At 48.3% G+C, this 18,864-nt stretch overlaps 1 protein-coding gene across 6 annotated transcripts in view; it reads left to right on the plus strand.

The window, feature by feature from the left end:
- The first annotated feature begins 3,859 nt into the window (after positions 1 to 3,859).
- TERT (telomerase reverse transcriptase) overlaps positions 3,860 to 18,864 on the plus strand; it is a 37,066-nt gene continuing 22,061 nt past the window's right edge. For 4 of the 6 annotated variants that reach the window (XM_078604238.1, XM_078604239.1, XM_078604240.1 and 1 more), the window contains exons 1-4: positions 3,860 to 4,430; positions 5,700 to 6,046; positions 12,123 to 12,303; positions 14,591 to 15,917. In XM_078604238.1, coding sequence (XP_078460364.1) covers positions 4,152 to 4,430; positions 5,700 to 6,046; positions 12,123 to 12,303; positions 14,591 to 15,917 — 2,134 coding nt within the window. In that variant the 5' untranslated portion in view covers positions 3,860 to 4,151. Of the gene's footprint in view, positions 4,431 to 5,699; positions 6,047 to 7,961; positions 8,159 to 12,122; positions 12,304 to 14,590; positions 15,918 to 18,864 lie in introns of those variants that run through there. The other 2 variants (XM_078604242.1, XM_078604241.1) reach the window with 2 other exon arrangements.

Here is an 18,864-nt window from a genome sequence, read left to right on the forward strand (position 1 = left end):
CGTACAAAATCAGCAGGGGATCAAATACTTTTTTCCCTCACTGTATGTGTGTGTGAGTCTGAGAGTGTGAGAGTGAGTGTGTGAGTCTGAGAGTGTGAGAGTAAGTGTGTGAGTCTGAGAGTGTGAGAGTGAGTGTATGTGTGTGTGAGTCTGAGAGTGTGAGATGTGAGTGTATGTGTGTGTGAGTCTGAGAGTGTGAGATGTGAGTGTGTGTGTGAGTCTGAGAGTGAGTGTGTATGTGAGTCTGAGAGTGTGAGAGTGAGTGTGTGTGTGTCAGTCTGAGAGTGTGAGGGTGAGTGTGTGTGTGAGTCTGAGAGTGTGAGTCTGAGAGTGTGAGAGTGAGTGTATGTGTGTGTGAGTCGTAGTTACCTAGAGTGTTATACAGGTAGGAACAACAGGTTCCACACTGCCCACCAGGAATGATGTGTCTGTCGTGCATATCCGGAATTCCGCCCACCCATGCACTTCCCCACCGAACACCGAGCTACGCCGCGATTGGTTGACAATTTCGGGGAGGGTGGGGGGAAGGGTCAACATGCCCACTCATCCAACTGCCCCCCCCCTCCGAACGCCGCGCTTTCCAACCAAGTTCCTACCTGCCCACTCCGAAGGAACGTGTTTATTTTGGTAACCAGAATGGCAACGTTCTTGAATTGCTCGTGAGATGACATGGTGGAACAATGCATTAGGCTCGTTATCATGTTGGTGTGTGTGTCATAGGAGAACACCCAGAACGAGAAGATCCTGAACATCCTGAAGGATGTGCGCCCAGGCAGTGGGTATGAGCCCCACTTCACCATGTTCGCTAAGTGTGAGGTGAACGGCAAGGATATGCACCCAGCCTTTGAATTAATCAAGGAGAAGCTTCCCCTGCCATTTGATGATCCCATCTCCTTCCTGCAAGACCCTAAGAGTATCATATGGGCCCGACGGGCAGCCTTTCAAGCGCTACAGCAGGAAGTTCCATACCATTGGCATTGAGGATGACATCAAACTCCTTCTGAAGCAAGCGTCATAGGGTTTTCTTGTACAAGTGATGTAGGCATTTTTCAAGCCGCTGGCAGCGTGTGCCCTGCTTAAGATCTTAGAAATGCTACTTTGTGAAAACGTCTAATGTCTTATGTTCTTGGCACGTCTGGCCCATACAAGCTTGCCTTCTATATGTGCCTTGCAATAAAATAAATGCCTACTTTTTGGGAGTCTTTTTGTTTGTGTTCTTTTGTTTTCAGATATAAATTAACTATTTTTTTACATTGTTGTGGAAAACCCCAATTTACGTGCATTCCGCCAGTGTCCAAGTTGCCATTTTGGTCACCGCTTTGCAACTGCCAAAATTGACTCGAGTAGTGCTACTGATTACTCTTTCAATTATCGTCGCAATAACTTAATTGGTCAAAGGTCTCGTTTCCCATGTGTGATGGTGCCATTTTGGAGAATGGCATTGGCATCATCAATCATGTCATGCTGGGTGCAGTTTATAGGGCGGTTCAAACCTTTTTTTAAAGGGTCCTAAGTAAATCACCACATAAACTAAGTCTGAAACCCTCAAGTGTATTACTCCATCATCTCACGTGCCTAATTTCCCAGATACTTGTCTGCTTCATTAATGGTGACTCGTCTTAGTTGTGCTGGGAGGTTGAGGCCGTGGGAATGCACTGCCCCTTGGCCAGCAGTCTATGACCTTCACAATCTCGGCAGAGGCCTGGGATTTAGGAATGTGCTCATAGAATCAGAAAAGCTGAAGATAATGGGACATTTTTGCCAGTATATAGAATAATTGGTTTTACCCTTTCTAGCAATAAAACAGGTTAAGATGTTAAAACACCAAACAAAACCCCTTTGCAAGGGATCATGATATAAGGAATCCTGATATGAAAGCTCCTATGATGTAGCTGCTCACCCCGAGCTATAAATGCCCTGATAGTGCTGTATTTGTGCTGTTCACCTTTTGGCGTTTTTTGGTCTAACACTGTTTGAGACTAGGCTATACAGAAAGCTGTCTGGTGTGGACCAATCCGTTTAAAAGACAATGCATATATTACTAGAGGATGTTTTTGTTTGCATGTTCACCACAAGTATGTGTGGTTAATGCAGACATGATTCCTTGAAAACTTTTGTTTAGTGTTGTAACATCTTAACACCTGTTTTATTGCCAGAAAGGGTAAAACCAATTCTTATACAAAAGCTGACCCGAATGACATTGCTTCGTGTACATATACGTTAATATTGTAAATACCCCCCCCCCCCCCACACACGGTTGATAGATGCTGGTTGTTGAGTATGGAAGTTGTTAGATCGTGTAAGGGGACTATGGCAGAGCTGTCTTGGGGAGAGTGTCAGTTAAATGTCAGGATCATTGCACGTGCATTGGAAGTGCTACCAACTCACGGAATTTGGAACACATGACACTGTTACATGGACTTCCTGAGAAAGCGGTATGGTGTAGGTCTAACAATTGGCTTGTCAAATCAGGAGCTATCAGTGAGCAAGAGGCGAGTGTGCGGTTGGCAGTGACATGGTCTGCAGCGGGAAATTCAAAAATGTGCACTTTTCACTAAATCGGGGTAAGTTCTCAACGAATGTGTAGATTTAAGGATCACACATAGCCTCTAGCAAAAAAAACGGGTATACAAGTGAGCTGCTGGGAGATGGAACTTTGTGAGGTCATGGCATGGTGCTTTTGTGGATGGTATACAGCTCCATTTTGTAAGAGTGCTTCTATGCAAAAACCGTGGTGCTGAAGAGACAATTCAACATCGCACATGTTATAAATAATCATTTTTATTGCATAACTCAGCCCCCAATTCACGGCGTTATAAATGCAGGCAACGAGTTTCGACCCCAAATGCCTGCTAGGATGTCTCTGCCGTGTTGCCTGGCGAATGGCCCTCTGACCCGGTTAACGCCCGTCACCCTCACTGCTGGCACGGGAGGGCAACAGCTCCACCTCATCGGAAGCCAATCCCTCGATGGCTCTTCAAGAATGACGAAGTGACCCCGATGCCTTATGCCGAGACCATGTACAGTGGTACCACGTCAACACATGGGCCCACCTGAAACGCGCCAACTCTAAGTACCGGTGATATGTGATATCAGAGCAGCTTGCAAGGTTGCGAGTTCAAATTCTGGCTGGGGAGATTGACTCAGTCCATCCATCGATAAAATTATCGCGCCTTCAAAGGACGAAAAGCAAAGCTACATGAGCTCTCGGCCCCTGTAGCCCGTTCGTTGTTCTCGTGGCGAGCAGCAGATCTCGACATTGGCATCTAGCTCTCAAATGTATGCTGCTGCCATCGTGTGCAAGAATGAAATAGAATCGGTGGCGAGATGTTAACTACCTCGCCTGGTGCACAGGAGGTCGTGGGTTCGATCCCGATCCCGACCCCTGCTGTAATATTTGGAATTTGATTGCGTCTCTCCCCTTGGTCGCGTTTATTTTTCTCCAGGTCGTCTGGGTTTGTTCCTCCACATTTAGTATAAATCAAGATCACACGATGATAAGGGGCCGTCCATACATGACGTCACTCGATTGTGGACGATGTTTCACCCCCTCGTCACACGGCATCACAAATGTCTGACCCCCCCCCCCCCCCTAGGTGCGTGACGTCATTTATGGAGGGCCCCTAAGCCACTTCGTTGGACTATAATGTGTGGCACTGGTCTCTTCTGAAAAAAAATCTACAATAGCTCAGTGGGCTATACCTGCTAAAATAAACAAATATTTTAGTTTGGTGGCGTCACCGCGTTCAGCTCTCACGAGTCCCCGCCCCTCCCCAGGGCCCCTCGCCCCACAGCCGGCGCGGGGCTGGGCCAACCACCCCGGGCCAATCGCGACTCAGCCCCCCCCCGCCTCCTCGAGGCGCTGCGTCTCCACATTGAATGAACGCAGCTGAGCGGCGGCAGCGAGGCCGTGGGAGCGATTATTTATCTTTCAATTGCGATGACGACGCGTGTTTACGGAAACGGGTATAGCGAGTGATTCACGCTTGATGATTTGACCACGAGTCGAATAAACGTGTTAATTCTACATCGGTAAAACACTTTTGTATTGCTTAATAAACATTGCAATACCGTATGCATTGTACTCGGGCCCCTCATAGCCTGAATCCGGCCCTGTCTGGGCGGCGTCTCTCGCCCCTGACGAGGGAAGCATGGCCTCCACCTCGTCGCGCTCGTGTCACTACGAGGAGGAGGTGGCGAGGGGGGCGGAAGCCCCGAGGCGGCTGCTCGGGGGGCTGTACGCGCGCTGCGCCCCGCTCGACGCGTTCGTCGCGGAGCTCGCGGCCACCGCGGCCGAGCCCGGCTCGCCCGCGGGGGGGCCCCTGCTGCGCGCCGGGGACGACGCGGGGCTGGCGAGCCTCGCGGCCTCCGTGCTGGTGTGCGTGCCTCGCGGGGCCAGGGACCTCGCGCCGCCCGTCTCGCTCAGACAGGTCGGTGGGAGGTGTGTGTGGGGTCTCGCGTGTGTGTGTGGGGAGTCGGAGTGAAGAGCGCTGACCGATCCGAGTTTGATTCCCGCCAAACACCCAGCGACGATTGTGGGCACCGGTCCTGGGTCTCCTCTGAGTCGACTCAGACGAGAACGCGGTGCGCGAACATCGACAATGGGGAGACTAAAGGCGGTCGGGCGCCGTTCTGGCGACTTCCCCCTTCGTGTGCCGTACCGGCCTTCATATTTGCTGCTCGCTAACAACAATTGCCCCAACAGCCTGTAAAGGCGACACGGGAGATCTTTGTGTCTGTGCCGAGAGGCGCCGCGAAACCGGCGTCCAGACTTCGAGTCCTGCTCACGGTCAACGCCAGTGACGAATATATGAACCCGTCCTGGGACTCGCCTAGGTCGACTCAGCCTCAAATGAGTACCTGGTGCGATGTGTAAATATCCACAACTGTCAACCCCTTATCAGTGCCTACCTTATTGTAGAACAATTCAGGACCTTAGTGGTCACCTTCTGAACTTATAAATCTCAACGTTCATCCTACAAATTCCCATCACAAAGGAGAAACACAAATTGATAAAAAAAAATGTTTGCTCGTATTGAAACGGCTTTATCTCGTATGTACTTACAAACTAAATTTCCCTGTACAAGAATACGGGTAAACTGTGTCGGTTGAGAGGTATGAATATCGCCACTTGGGAAACAAAGACGGCCGGGCGTGTGCTGGCCACCTTGTGTGCCAAGGCAAGGTTACCCTGTTATAGTTGGGTCCGGAGTGAGGAGATGTTGCGGTGGAGGTAATGAACTGTGCAATTGTAAGAACTCCTTGAATGACTTGTTGCAAAAAAACCTTGAAGGATGTTTAAGCTTAGGGAGCCTATAACTTGATCAGTAATGTGCCCAGTCTCATCAGATTTCTCGGAAACTAAGGAGGGTTGAGCGTGGATTGTGCTTGAATGGACAACCAGCATCCATAAAACAGGTGTGATAGGCTACTATGAGCCCACATAGGCAGATCGTACAAGAAAATCCATATCTGTGTTTTACTTAGACCCTCCGACGATGCTCCTTCATGTCACCAACCCAAACTGACCAGCGTGGTGAAACTCCCATGACCCATATGGCATGGGGTAACTTACCCAGCAGTGGATTGACAGGGCTGTGCTTGTACACGTTAGTTTTATTTTGTGACTGACCAGAAGCATCCGCACGGCAGCTGCCTTCGCATACCCTATGCCTAGCCCCATGTTCTCGACCCCACAGCTGTCCAGCCAGAAGGAGCTCATGAGTCGCTTGCTGCAACGAATCCACAGCCGGGGCAAGCGCAATGTAGTAGCGTTTGGGCTGGCGAGGCCATGCGAGTCGAGCGAGCCGACACTGCCGTCCGTGCACAAGCTGCGTACGCACTGGACCAACGACACCACTGCCTCCATGATGAACGACAGCTTCTGGGGGACCTTGATGGAGCGCATGGGGGACCAGGTCTTCGAGTACCTGGTGGAGGTGTGCTCTCTTTTCATGTGCGTGCCGCCTTCCTGCTACTACCAGTTCTGCGGCGTTCCCATCTATGACCTGGTTGTGTCGGGCCGCCACTTCTCTGCACCCAACAGGTTAGCGTGGAGTTGCGGGTGTGCATGTTTACTGCCTTTGCCAGCTAAGCGCTGAGTAATAATAATCTTACCTGGCGAGGGATTTGGCTTGTGAACCATGGGGTTTACCTTTAAATAAACTCCTTAAAATTTTTTTTTTTAAACAACGGTTTTATTAACAACTTCGTTTAACTCACGGTCGAGAAGTACGTCAATGAAGCAGCGCCTGCTCCCACATCAACGCTTACTTGAATTAATGTATTACTTCCGTAACTGGTTCACACAGAGCAGGCGTGCCTGAGACAAGTGGCGCCTGCTTCTTGGGCGAGACGATTCGAGAGTTTAGGGACCGCGGCGTTTTTTACCTACACAAATATATCTAAATAATAAGGCGTCCATACAAAATGTAAATTGCTTTAAAGTAGTGAATTAATTGATTTTGATACAGGCATGCATTGTCACCGGATTTGAGTACGTGTGAAAAATTTGGAATTGATTGGACAACAGGAAGTAGACAAAATTTTGATTACAAGATTTGACCACGACACAAGAATCAAGTTAAGTAAAACCGTTGAAAAAAAGTACCCAGGTAGCATGCCATAAGCCCCGTGGTGAGCCAACGCTATTCCGATTTCGTGTCCGTCACCTTTAAAGTACTTTAATTAGCGATTAAGTGCTGTTTTTGGTTATTTATTACGTCGCACCTCCGAGCTCGCCAAAGCACGCGTCTGTGCATGCTCGCCCCTACCAAGTCACACACGTTTGGGGGGGGGGGGGAGGGCTCCTACCAAGTCGCGCGCCTTTGTTGGGGGGGAGGGGGCAATTCCCATTCGTGTGGACACTGTGCAAGGTAACTAACACACAGATTAACAGCTCCCTTAAAACTTTTCTTACCATGACTCTTTACTCTTACTATTCCCGTTATGAAATATTTATTTACCGGCCTCAAACAATGTTTGATGATAGTTACCCTAAGTAACACTCATTTTCACCCTGACTACTAAGTGCTACTTTTACTGGTAGGAACGAAGTGGACCAGCCTACAATAGATTATTTCGTCCGTCCGTCCGATGTCCGATTACGTGTAGCAACATCGCCCCCTACTGAAAACACTTGGCATGACCCTACAAAAACCTTTAGACTCTGTGAGGCTTTCCTGGCTAAACAAGTGTAACATTCCCTTATAATTCCCTCAGATAGCTTTTAATTAAAACATTTAAATTAATGAGGCTTTCCTGGCTAAACACGTGTAACATTCCCTTATAATTCCCTGAGATAGCTTTTAATTAAAACTTAAATAAAAAACTGACAGCGCCCTAAAGCCTACAGCTAGGCCTAAAGCCTAGAACTAGGCCTCAAAGTCTCCCTTCTTATCGTACCCCCGCGTGTGAAAGGGAGTTAATGTTTAACAATGTTACATTCCCTGATGTTTTAAAATAGAAACATTTACATTTAAAGCTTTTACATTAATAATTAAAACATTTAAATTATACATTAATAATTAAAACATTTAAATTAAAAATTAAGTCACAGCGCCCTAAAGCCTACAGCTAGGCCTAAAGCCTAGAACTAGGCCTCAAAATCTCCCTTCGGATCGTCCGATTAGGTGTAGCAACATCGCCCCCTACTGCAAACACTTGGCAGGACCCTACAAAAACCTTTAGACTCAGTGGGGCTTTCCTGGCTAAACAAGTGTAATAATACATTATGTTTATATTCTTTGGTTATTCGTTCCTACCAGCCCACCCCGCAGGGTCCTGTTAAACTGTCATGTACAAAATTCCTATTATTCCCCAAAAACTTTGCTTTAGCGACCACCTCTTTACATGAGAGAATGACACTTATGCACACGTTTTCTCTTTTAAAATACGTGTAGTGACCTGCTATGTCACTACCGTGTGGGCCTACACACACGCGCGTGACGTCACTACGTCTGCATGCGCGAATGACATCACGGCCGGATCGGGGATGGGTCTGGAGGCCGTGGGTCAGTACCGCGGGGGTTGTGTGAGGCCGTGGCACTCTGGATGAACCCGGCTGGACACGTGACCGGATAAAGGTGGGGGCCGGGGGCCCAGGGGCACCCTGGGAGCCACGTGGTCAGAAGAAGAGCCTTCTCGAGAGTTCTCGAAGGTGAGCGTGGCCGGGGTGTGGCCCGAACACGCCGAGGCGCATATAATCGGGCTCCGCACCTGGTGCGGGGCTGCTCGGGTCCGGGATGAAGATGCCTCATGAGGATGCCTCGTGAAGAAGAAGAGTCAAGCCTCAAGTCAGCGTGGCCAACCAGTAGCCCTCCGAGCGAGTGATGATGTGTGTTAGCGAGGATAGGTCGGTGGTCACCACCCTATGTTAAGAGTTACCCGTTGTGTTAATAATCAATAGTGTTGCCTCCCAAATTCAGTGTGTAAGTCTCTGTCGAACCATTTCATACGTACATTTCCAGATATCACTGTCCTGCTCAGAAAAAACAAGTTTGAGGGGAAGAATAGCCATTTTCTGTACTCTTGAGGCATAAGCAGCCACGTAATATCACTGACTGCACAGGGGCAAACCAAGATATACACTTCATTCTAACATATTTACACTTATGCTTAATTGTTGCGCATCTGCTTTTAGTTGTAGGTAGGATTAATTGATTTATTATTCATTGCCTATCATTTCTTTGCCGCTTTTGCTCGTGGCAAATATTTGCACAAAAATGGCGGAACACCCTCGTCGTCGCTCTTTATTACTTATTACACACGTGTGCCTTTCCCCTCTCCCTTGCTTTTTTCGCTCAAGTCACGTGCATACAAAACTGTTATTTACAAACCTAGTTGGTAAATATCAAAGTAATGTGTGTGTGTACGTCCATATGTGCGTGTGAGTCCATATATGTGTGTGCGTTGTGTGTGTGTGTAAGTACATGTGTGCGTGCGTCGATGTGTATGTGAGTCCATGTGTGTGTGTACGTCGCTGTGTGTGCCTCATCTCAGTCAGTCGACCCGTGCCACCTGGGTCTGCCCCGTGACCTGCCAGTGGGCGTTCGACACTTCACGTGGCCTCAAGGTGCACATGGCATGGCACAAGCATCGTGGTGACGTCACCGCCATTTAGTGGCGAATGGCGGTTGTTGTTGTGTGTGCCTCAATGGCCCGCGATCACAAATCCCTATTTAATTCCATAAAAAAAGTAACCTGCAGCGCCACACTTATTACCATCATTAGGGGAAAAAATGATGATCCAATCTCCGACCCCCAGGAACAGGTTTGCAGATTTGCTGAGCATTTCTGTGAAGTCCTGGGGGAGGGGAAATCCCTCCACATGGAAAACATTGTAGGAAAAAGTGGGGATGACCCTGCTGAGGCTGCAGTGCCTCAAATACCCCCTGTGAGTGGCTGTCTGAGGTGCCATCTTTTGAGGAAGTACTGAAGGCGATCCAGAGTCTGAGACCAGGAAAGGCACCGGGCAGTGATGATCTCCCAAGCGAAATGCTGAGGGAGGGTGGCGTTTGTGCACAGACTGCCCTACATGACATCATAGCAACAGTCTGGACCACTGGACGTGTTCCACATGACAGTGAGCGGGCCCGTGTAAAACTACGTGGCCGGTAGTCGGAGCTATTCCCTGTTCACCTTGGGGTGCGACAGGGATGTCCTCTGACTCCAACATTATTTAACATCTATTTCGACCACGTAGTTCATGAAGTCTTCAGTAGCTGTACCGGAGTAATTTCCATCTGGTACAGATACAATGGGAGGCTGATCGATGCCCGGGTGCGGTCAAGGGATGGCTCCCTATTGGTCAACCACGTTATGTATGCCGATGACTTGGTAATTGTGGCTCACTCAGAGGAGGAGTTGGAGGCGTTGCTGCTGAAATTGGAGTGTGCCACTAAGAGGTGGGGCCTTACCATCAGCCCCACCAAAACGAAGCACCTGCCTAGGTATTTTGTACCATCGGGCACTCCACCCCCACAACTTCCAATCGGTGATGGGGCAGTTGTGGAGAGAGTGGAGAGTTTCCCATACCTCGGCAGTGTGCTCATGACCGGCTCTGGTTTAATAGCAGAGGTCTCACTCCGAATCAGTCGAGCGGCATTATATTTTCATCGGTTGCGTAACGCTGTGTGGAAGCTACCTGGTCTGTCGCTCCGCACGAAGCTTCGGGTCTTCTCGGCTACAGTCATTCCCTCCCTTCTCATCTTCGCCGATTAGAAACATTTAGACTGGTCTGCCTACGATCAATCCTGGGTTTAACCAGGCTGGATTGTGTGAGCTCACAAATCCTCGAAAGATCTGGACAAAGTTCCATCCTCCGGCAGGCAAGGCTGCGTTGACTGGGCCATGTAGCCCGCATGCCCAATCACCGCATGCCCAAACAGCTTGTGTTCGGCAGGATCGAGGGGGCTAAACGGGTGCTGCACGGGCTAGAGAAGAGATGGAATGATGTGGTACAGGAGGATGTGGAGCTGAGTGGACTTGCCGATGGCTGGTACCAGGGGTGTCAAGATCGACCTCTGTGGAGGAGGCTCGTGAAGGACGCTACTTGGCAGTTGGAGGCAGTTGCCCTCCAACAACAATGGAGGGCGGAGGAGCGACGATCACAACAACGAGCAGAGCGTCGGGTTGTTAAAACACAGCATGTTGGCACAGTAGGGGGCACAGTTGGTGCATCAGCCAGTCATCTCAGTCGACCTGTGGCACCTGGGTCTGCCCCGTTACCTCCTGCCAGCGGGCTTTCGACACTTCACGTGGCCGCATGGTGGCACAAGAGTCGTGGTGATGTCACCGCCACTTAGTGGCGAATGGCGGTTGTTGTGTGTGTGAGTATGTGTGTGTGTAAGTCCATGTGTGCGTGTGTGAGTCGATGTGTGCGTGTGTGAGTCGATGTGTGTGTGTGTAAGTCACCACGTCCCGAGTTCGATTCCCGCTTATGGCCCACACCTGTGATGATTATCTGAACCAGTCCTGTGCCTCTCCTACTTCGAATCAGCATAAATGAGAAACTGCTGCGATGCGTAGTAAACATCGCCAGCGGGGACTATAAAAAAAAATTGTTACGCTATATTGCATTCTCCTAAGCACGTACAATTTATACACAAATACTTTATACATTATATAATGACAGGGTTACACCTGCTGACATGACAAAGTGACACCTACTGGCCTGGGAAGGGTTTCACGGGTACAGCCACAGAGGTAACTGCCAATCAGGGAAGGAGGCGTATCTGGGGCAAAGGTAATAGGAGGGGTTAGCCGAAATGCTCCGGGAACCTGCTCGAAGGTTTCACGAGAGGGCGTGGCCGGAGGCGGGGCTTAGCCACGCCTGGGGGGATATAAGGGGGAGCGGACCCAGAGCTCGGGGCTCGTGTGGATCCTGGGTCCTGGTGTGTCGCTGTTCACCGACATCTTTCTCCGTCATCCGGCCACGTGGAAGATCTCCTGCGTGGGTTCCATCGCCGTCATCTTCACGCCGTCAGCCAGCGGCAGAGAGGAGTGAAGGCGAGGGGTCCCCACTGAGTGATTGGCTGTGTGTGTAGTCAGTAGAGGTATTATTGCCTAGAATTATATTCAGTGAGAGGAAGAACCAGTGTTGGCCTGTGTTGTGCTCATTGTAAGAAATAAATAAGAAGTACCCTCTACACGATGTGTCGTGGAAGTGGCTCATTACACATACATTACATGTTTCTGTATTTGTGTATGTATGTTATGTTTTTAAGAGGAGTTTTGTAAATATACTTTTCGCCCGGGCAACCCTGGGTACTTCCCGCTAGTAATTATAATACAATCAAGGCTGTATAGTGCCCTTAACCTACAACATCCCATGGATCTCTGACATGTTTTCGGATTGTACCTAGGATTTCTAACGTTTCCTCTGTTTTCAAGACCTGAATTCAGAATTCATAGTTTTCTGAAAAAACTCGCAGCCCGTAGAGCGAAACGTCAGGCATCATGCCAGACCGCATGGCACAACCCGAAAAAATATTGGAGAGCTGTACAGCACAACTGAAAACGCATGCAGCAAGTATCATTCGAGGGCAGTTTACAGTCTGAAAACAACTACCAATATTAAAACATCCTCATATTGATGATTAAGCTGCTCCTTCCTCTTCCAGTCTGTGCAGCCAGCGGCTGGTGATGGCTCACTCAGACGTGAAGCAGCGAGGTGGTGGTGGTGGTCGCGGAAGAGGGAGAGGTGCTCGAATGAACCCAGAGCGGCCGGACGTAGGGACAGCAGCCAGAAGAAACTGCGAACGTCAACTCCAGATTTTACACAAATTTCAGATGGATAACGAGGTGAGTGAAGGGCTGAATGTGATGGATGAGAAGCAAGGAAGTGTTCGTCATGGTTTACCCGATGTGGCGTTGTGGTAGGAGTGCTTGTTTCAAACTCAGATGCATCTCAGTTGAAATTCCAACAGTGATTGACTCAGCCCATTACCTGTCCAGGGTGGGTAAAATAATGAACAGTCTGTCATCTTCTGCAGAGTCTAGACCCGCCGTGGGAATGTGGAATTACCACCAATGGCTTCAACCTACTTTCTTGCGACAGTATATGTATACTGTGATTGAATTACACTTTTAGTGGTCAAGAAGAGGGCGACCTTTTACATGTGGTTTATATTTGTGTAGTGGGTTCACGGAGATGCACACTGCAACTGGAGACACCACGTTTATTACACAGCCCAACAGGACTACTGTTTAACAACACTATCGGTTAACTAGACCCCCAACCGGAGTCACTACGTAACTGGGTCAGGACTGTAACTCCACTGACCGAAGACCGAAGCGCCGGCACACACCGAGTTCCCGCACCCAGACCACCACAATCGCTCCGCCCCCATCCTTCTCTCGAGCGTGGCCTCGCTCCGCCTCCGGCCACGCCCCCTGCTTGGTTTCTCCCGACGGAACCGGGACCAGCGTCACGTGTCCCCAAAAACCCCATTTTCGGGCTCCCTTCACTACCCCGTGTCGGTAATGTCCTCTCTCTCTCTATGACGAGACCCTGCCCTCTAGGGCCCGATTCCCTGCCATGTCTCCGCCGGTGCCCGAGAGATGTACATAACATACACATTTACCTGCTCGTGAACATAGATGGCATACACACCATAGAGACTCTATTTACGTCTCTACATTTGCATTGAATAGCGCGTGTGGTGGTCAGGTGCACGGGGGTTTTCACTAGGGCGAACGATTTGGAGAAAATATCTAATTGCGATTTTCCTGACAGATATTGCGATTTGATTTGCGATTAAAGTTTTCTTAAGTCACGCTTCAGTTCAATATTCACTGTGCAATAAATTTAAAACGTGATGGAGCATTACCACATGATACCACCAAAATATGAACTACTCTATATATTCTAATGCAAGGATGAGAACTTAAAATATATGAATTGCTTCCAACACGTATTTATTAGAATGTTTTAATTGAAATAGAACAATCAAACATAGAACAATTGTTAAGTTAAATAGAGTTATAATAAAAAAAAAACAATTCCAATAAGAAAGTAATCGCATTTCAAATTGCGATTTCGATTTGAAATCGATTAATCGTTCAGCCCTAGTTTTCACGACAGAGATCCTGGAGCTCATTGCAGGTGGTCACCTAAGAATAAACTAGGTTCTCAAGCCTTGCGAGTTGATGGTCTCACATCAGTCAGAATCAGAATCTTTATTTATACTGGAAGAATCCAATGAGCTATGAAGATCTTTTTCACAGATGTCCAGTAGGGGCAGGTCAGAAAGGTGCAATAACAAACAATACACAAACCGATAGGGGTGCAGTATAGGAAAACTTGAGAACCTAGTTTATTCAGTCATTAAATGTATTCACAGTCACTAAATATATATAAAGTATATGAGTTCAAATTGCATAAGTACATCAATGGTTGCACAAGAACCTCATTGTTTTTCATTTAGGCCGAATTCCAGCTATGATAATTTAATAAGCAGAAGACATTTGATTCATGCTGGAAGAACCCGATGAAGGTGGAAGGACCTGATGAGCCCTTTATCACAGGTGTGCAGCTCGGGTCAACGATGGCAGATTACAGAGGAAGTTACGTGGGTAGATAAATCAATCTTACATAGAATCCATCACACATACAAATTCAAACTTACTTAAACTGGATCATACGCTAAGTATACCCTGAAAGTGTCCTTTTGCGACAGCACTGCAAGATGACCCCATTCTGACCTATCTAGGAGTGAATCTGAGCCAGAACATTTGTGTGATCCACAAACCCTTGCTGCCTCTGGTGCTGCATTGCAGCTGTGCTCCACCACCATCTAGCTATGCATTGTGCGCTCCTGCATTAACATTTCATTATGTGATTTAGTGCCTTCAAAATGTAAGTTCTTGTTAACACTCAGCATGTCATGGAAGGAAAATGGGATACAGCTGTGCAGTCGTGCACTCTACATCTACTGCAGTCAAGTCAACTGTTATTCATAACTCACTGGTTTGTAGGCCTTAAAATGGATGAGGATTGCCCAGTGCTTTTTTGAGTGTGGCAGCACACTTTTACTTGACGGTAATAATAAATGTGTTTTTCGTTTTGTTTACGTACCCTCATTTCCAGACTTTACCCGAAGCAAAAAGACCTCGATTGAATGGCGAGGGTGACGTTTTTCCCAACACTGAGCCAGGCCCCAGCGCCGAAGCTGGAATGGGTCGACACGCAATAGATCCGGCATCTCCCCGGGCCATGGCCCTGGAGATGGCAGGAGGCCCGGCAAAGCCGAGCCCGGCGGCCCTGCCACGAGTACACGGGCGACGAGGGGGTGGCATAAATGCAGCGCAGGACGACGCACGCGGGAGCAGCCGCCGGGCTTGCACGAACCCAGGGGTCGTGTTCTACTGGCACAAAGTGATGTACTCCCGCAGACACCGCGAGGGTTTTCCTCGGAGCCATATTTTAAGCCGGCTCAAGGTGAGCCACAGCGGTGCCCGAAATCTTATGAGGGAGATCTTCGAGCTCAACAAGTGCAAGGTGGCTGGCAAGGGTAAAGCTCGCGGACGAAGCGTGGCGAGAGGTGGCAGGGCGGCGGGCATGAGCTCCGCAGGGGCGGGAGGGGACGCGGTCAGCAAGGCGGCGTGGCGGCGGGCGTGCAGGCGCCTCCCCAAGCGCTTCGTGCAGATGCAGGGCTTCTTCCTCGAGCTGCTCAAGCGCTACAAGAAGTGCCGCGTGCTCGACATCGTGCAGCGTCACTGCCCTGTGGGTCTACCCAGCAGGAGTCACTTGACCTGGAAGCGTAGGGGCGCCCCCAACAACGCAACGCAATTGGTCCCCTCATCCGAGACGACCTCTGCTCCTGCAGTGGCCGCTGCTGCTCCACCTCCTGCTGCCATTGTTCAGGGGACGGCATTCACCATTCTCGGTGATTTAACGCGGCCGATTGCTGCGGCGACGATGGAACACACGCTCGCAGTTAAAGTCGTTTGTTTACATGGCACGACCGTGGCACCCGAGAAGTGCGCGACCCCGTCTACTTTGCAAGACGCGGGGCGAGCGCCTGGCGTTTACCCCGGATGCACGGTGACGGCGCCCGGCAAGACGCCTCCTCCACAAGCGGAGACCGCGCACGGCAACAGTGCCGATGACGACGCCTCAGACGCGGGCTGGCTCGACCGTGCACTTTGCGTCTCCCCCCACGCATCGCGGCGATGGCGTCGCGATGCCACCCCCAGGCGCCCCCAGTACCACTGCAGCCAGATGCAGCTGTTTGGGCTGCTGCATGAGCTGCTGCTACGTGTGCTGCCACACGACGTGTGGGGCTCGGCTCACAACCGGCGCAAGGTGATGCGGTTGGTGAAGCGGAGCCTCGGTATGGGCCACCACGACGCGATCGGCCTGCGCGAGATGCTCTCCGGCGTGCGCGTCAAAGACTGCACCTGGCTGCACCTCGGTAGGGGCACGGCGCCTCGCACAGCCCCCTCCCGAGCACCAGCAAAGCATTGGCTAGCCGCACCGTACACATCTACTGTACAGTATACGTGTACGGCATATGTAACGCATATGCTCGTGTGTATAGTGTATGTGTTTCATATTCTTAGGTTTTTTCGGTAAAGTTAATAAAAGTAAAATAAAATAAAAATCACGACGTTTCGGAGGCAACACAAGCTTCCGTCTTCAGGTGGAACCGTCACAGCCCGACAGCTGTATCAAGTAAATGAGAGAGTACAAGAGATACCACTCCGTATATATAATGGTTGAGGGGGGGGAGGGCCAGAAACGGCACACTTTTTTATTATTATGGTAAGGTACGGCTTGAGACTATGAATAGACTGCATAACAAATGACTGAGCCTTTATTATGGAGAGGTGCGGTTTGTGACTACGCCTATAGCCTACATAACAAAATGCTGCAAATGAGACCGAGCCTCTGCCATGTAGATGGTAATAGACTACCTAACAAATGACTGAGCCTTTATTATGGAGAGGTTCGGTTTGTGACTACGCCTAGCCTACATAACAAAAGTGTGAAAAAAGAAGCTAAACCTGGTAAAACAAAACTGGCTGTCTATCAGTAACCTGTAATAGTTGTCTGTCAAATAAGATGGTCCAAATAAGTGTAGTTAAATCTTTTTTGCATGGTTAATCACATCTTTCCAATGATTACTCAGTTTGTAACCATCATCACGGTTGAAATTGTGTCTGTGTTTGTATATAATTTCAACCGTGATGATGGTTACAAACTGAGTAATCATTGGAAAGATGTGATTAATCATGCAAAAAAGATTTAACTACACTTATTTGGACCATCTTATTTGACAGACAACTATTACAGGTTACTGATAGACTGCACCTTACCATAATAATAAAAAGTGTGCCGTTCCTGGCCCTCTCCCCCCCCCCCTCAACCATTATATATACGGAGTGGTATCTCTTGTAATCTCTCATTTACTTGATACAGCTGTCGGGCTGTGACGGAGCAGAACCTAAGAACGACAAAAAACGAGTGTAGACAGAACAAATTACACTAAATATACAGGCAGAGAGAGAGAACAAAAAACCCAGCTCTGTCTGTGTGTCTCCGTTCCTCTTGTTTTTATGTTTTGTCTTTCTTTGGAATTTTCACACTTAAATTCTTACTTAGCAATCTTTGAAATACGTAATCGACCAGGCTATGCGTTAATTGTGTGTTGACCGACTCTCTGTGTCGTTTTACATAACATTTTGATACTTTGCTAGGTTATTTCATTTAGTGTGTTCTTTCTCCCTCTAAGCCTGCGGACTTTACTACGCGTCTCTTCGTACTCATTGACATGTACATTTTTTCTCTAACCCCTCCCTCTCTCTGCCTCTGCCCCCCTCTGTCTATTTAAGGCCACCCCACAGAGACGATCACCCCTCTCTGTACCTGTGTTGCTCTCTCTATGTATCTTGGTGATATCTGTCTGCTTATATGTCTGTCTATAGTTTTCTGGTTAGATTTTATGTCGCTATTTCATTATACCTGATGATGATTGCTTGTGTTGCAATCGAAACGTCGTATGCTATTATTTAATTTATTATTTTATCTTTATACGTGACTTTACCGAAAGAACCAAAGAATAATTCCTGCAGTCACGAAAGCTCCAAAATTAAGATTGCGTATGTTTAGTTTCTATGTTGTATAAAACAGGGGCTTATGAGAATAGTGTTAGTAGCTGGGGTTGTGATGGACTACGTAATCTACTTTGTAAGAGCAGTGAGATCGATTTTCGTCTGAAAACATGCCGGAGTAACGTCCGTGTTACTGTGCAGTTCAGAGAGCCGGACCTTAACAAACAATCTAGAAAATACACTCCCGGTGTTTAAGTATAGCTACATGCAGAGGATGCTATACCTCTCATAGCTGCATTGGGTGAACGATGTAATTGAATAGAATGTAATGGAGAAAATTAAGATAGACTCAAGAAAAGGGGGTTGTGATTGGTAGGCACAAGCAGGATTGAGGAGTACAGGGCATTGAGATAGATGTTGTTTACACTCTTATCCTTGCTCTCCGATTAAGCACCTAAAGGGCTTGCTGGCTGATAAGGCTTCTTGTCTTTGCTCTTTCGTAGGAAAACTGTGTTCACATACTCGTTGGCTATTCTCTCTCCACTGTTGGATTGGTGGCCAATCTCTTGGCTGATACCAGCTTGTCAAGCCTCGTGGAGCATCAGAGTTCTATTTGAATATTATGTGGTGGGCTTTTTCTCGTGACTGTAAACGCAGAATTTCCATAGCTGGTTGAAGGCGCCAACACAGATAATGATCACCACTCCTTTCAGCTCGACACTCAGACTTTCATCAGATTTTTTTTGGTGGCCGTGCAGTTATATATTAAAATACATCGCAAGCTCTGTGAAGGAATTGTTTGACAAACTGTATGGTAGCAGAGTAAGGGGTAACACTCCATGTCCACTTTTATCAAATGTTGATAAAGGCACTAACACTAAAAGATCTTAAATGTTTGTAAAACTCTTTTAATATACGCTTTCTAATGGTTAGGGTAGGAGAGATGTGAAAACGTGTGGACCCTTTAAATGCTGATAAGTCACAAGCACATTTGTGCCATTCCTTAAGCGGAACTCTGTCACGAAGGTGCCGTGTTTCACAGACGCAGTCTGCAATGGTTTCAATGTAGCGGGTGACATTGCTGTGTATAATCCAAATTAAGTGTTTCATGAGTACATTTTGAAATGTAGACTTTAATATCAGAACACAATGGCTTCCTCTTTTCGAATGACATAATGGCATCTTTTACATCCACAGTGAAGTAGACATTATTGTATGGTTAACACACACCTGCAGTATTGACCTTGGTGGCCTGTCGGATCCGAATTACAGCGAAAGCACTGCCACTGGGCCACGTCACTGCCCCTC

This window comes from Lampetra planeri, chromosome 22 (assembly GCF_965212315.1).
Source record: "Lampetra planeri chromosome 22, kcLamPlan1.2.h2, whole genome shotgun sequence".
In the NCBI taxonomy this organism is placed as follows: domain Eukaryota; kingdom Metazoa; phylum Chordata; class Hyperoartia; order Petromyzontiformes; family Petromyzontidae; genus Lampetra; species Lampetra planeri.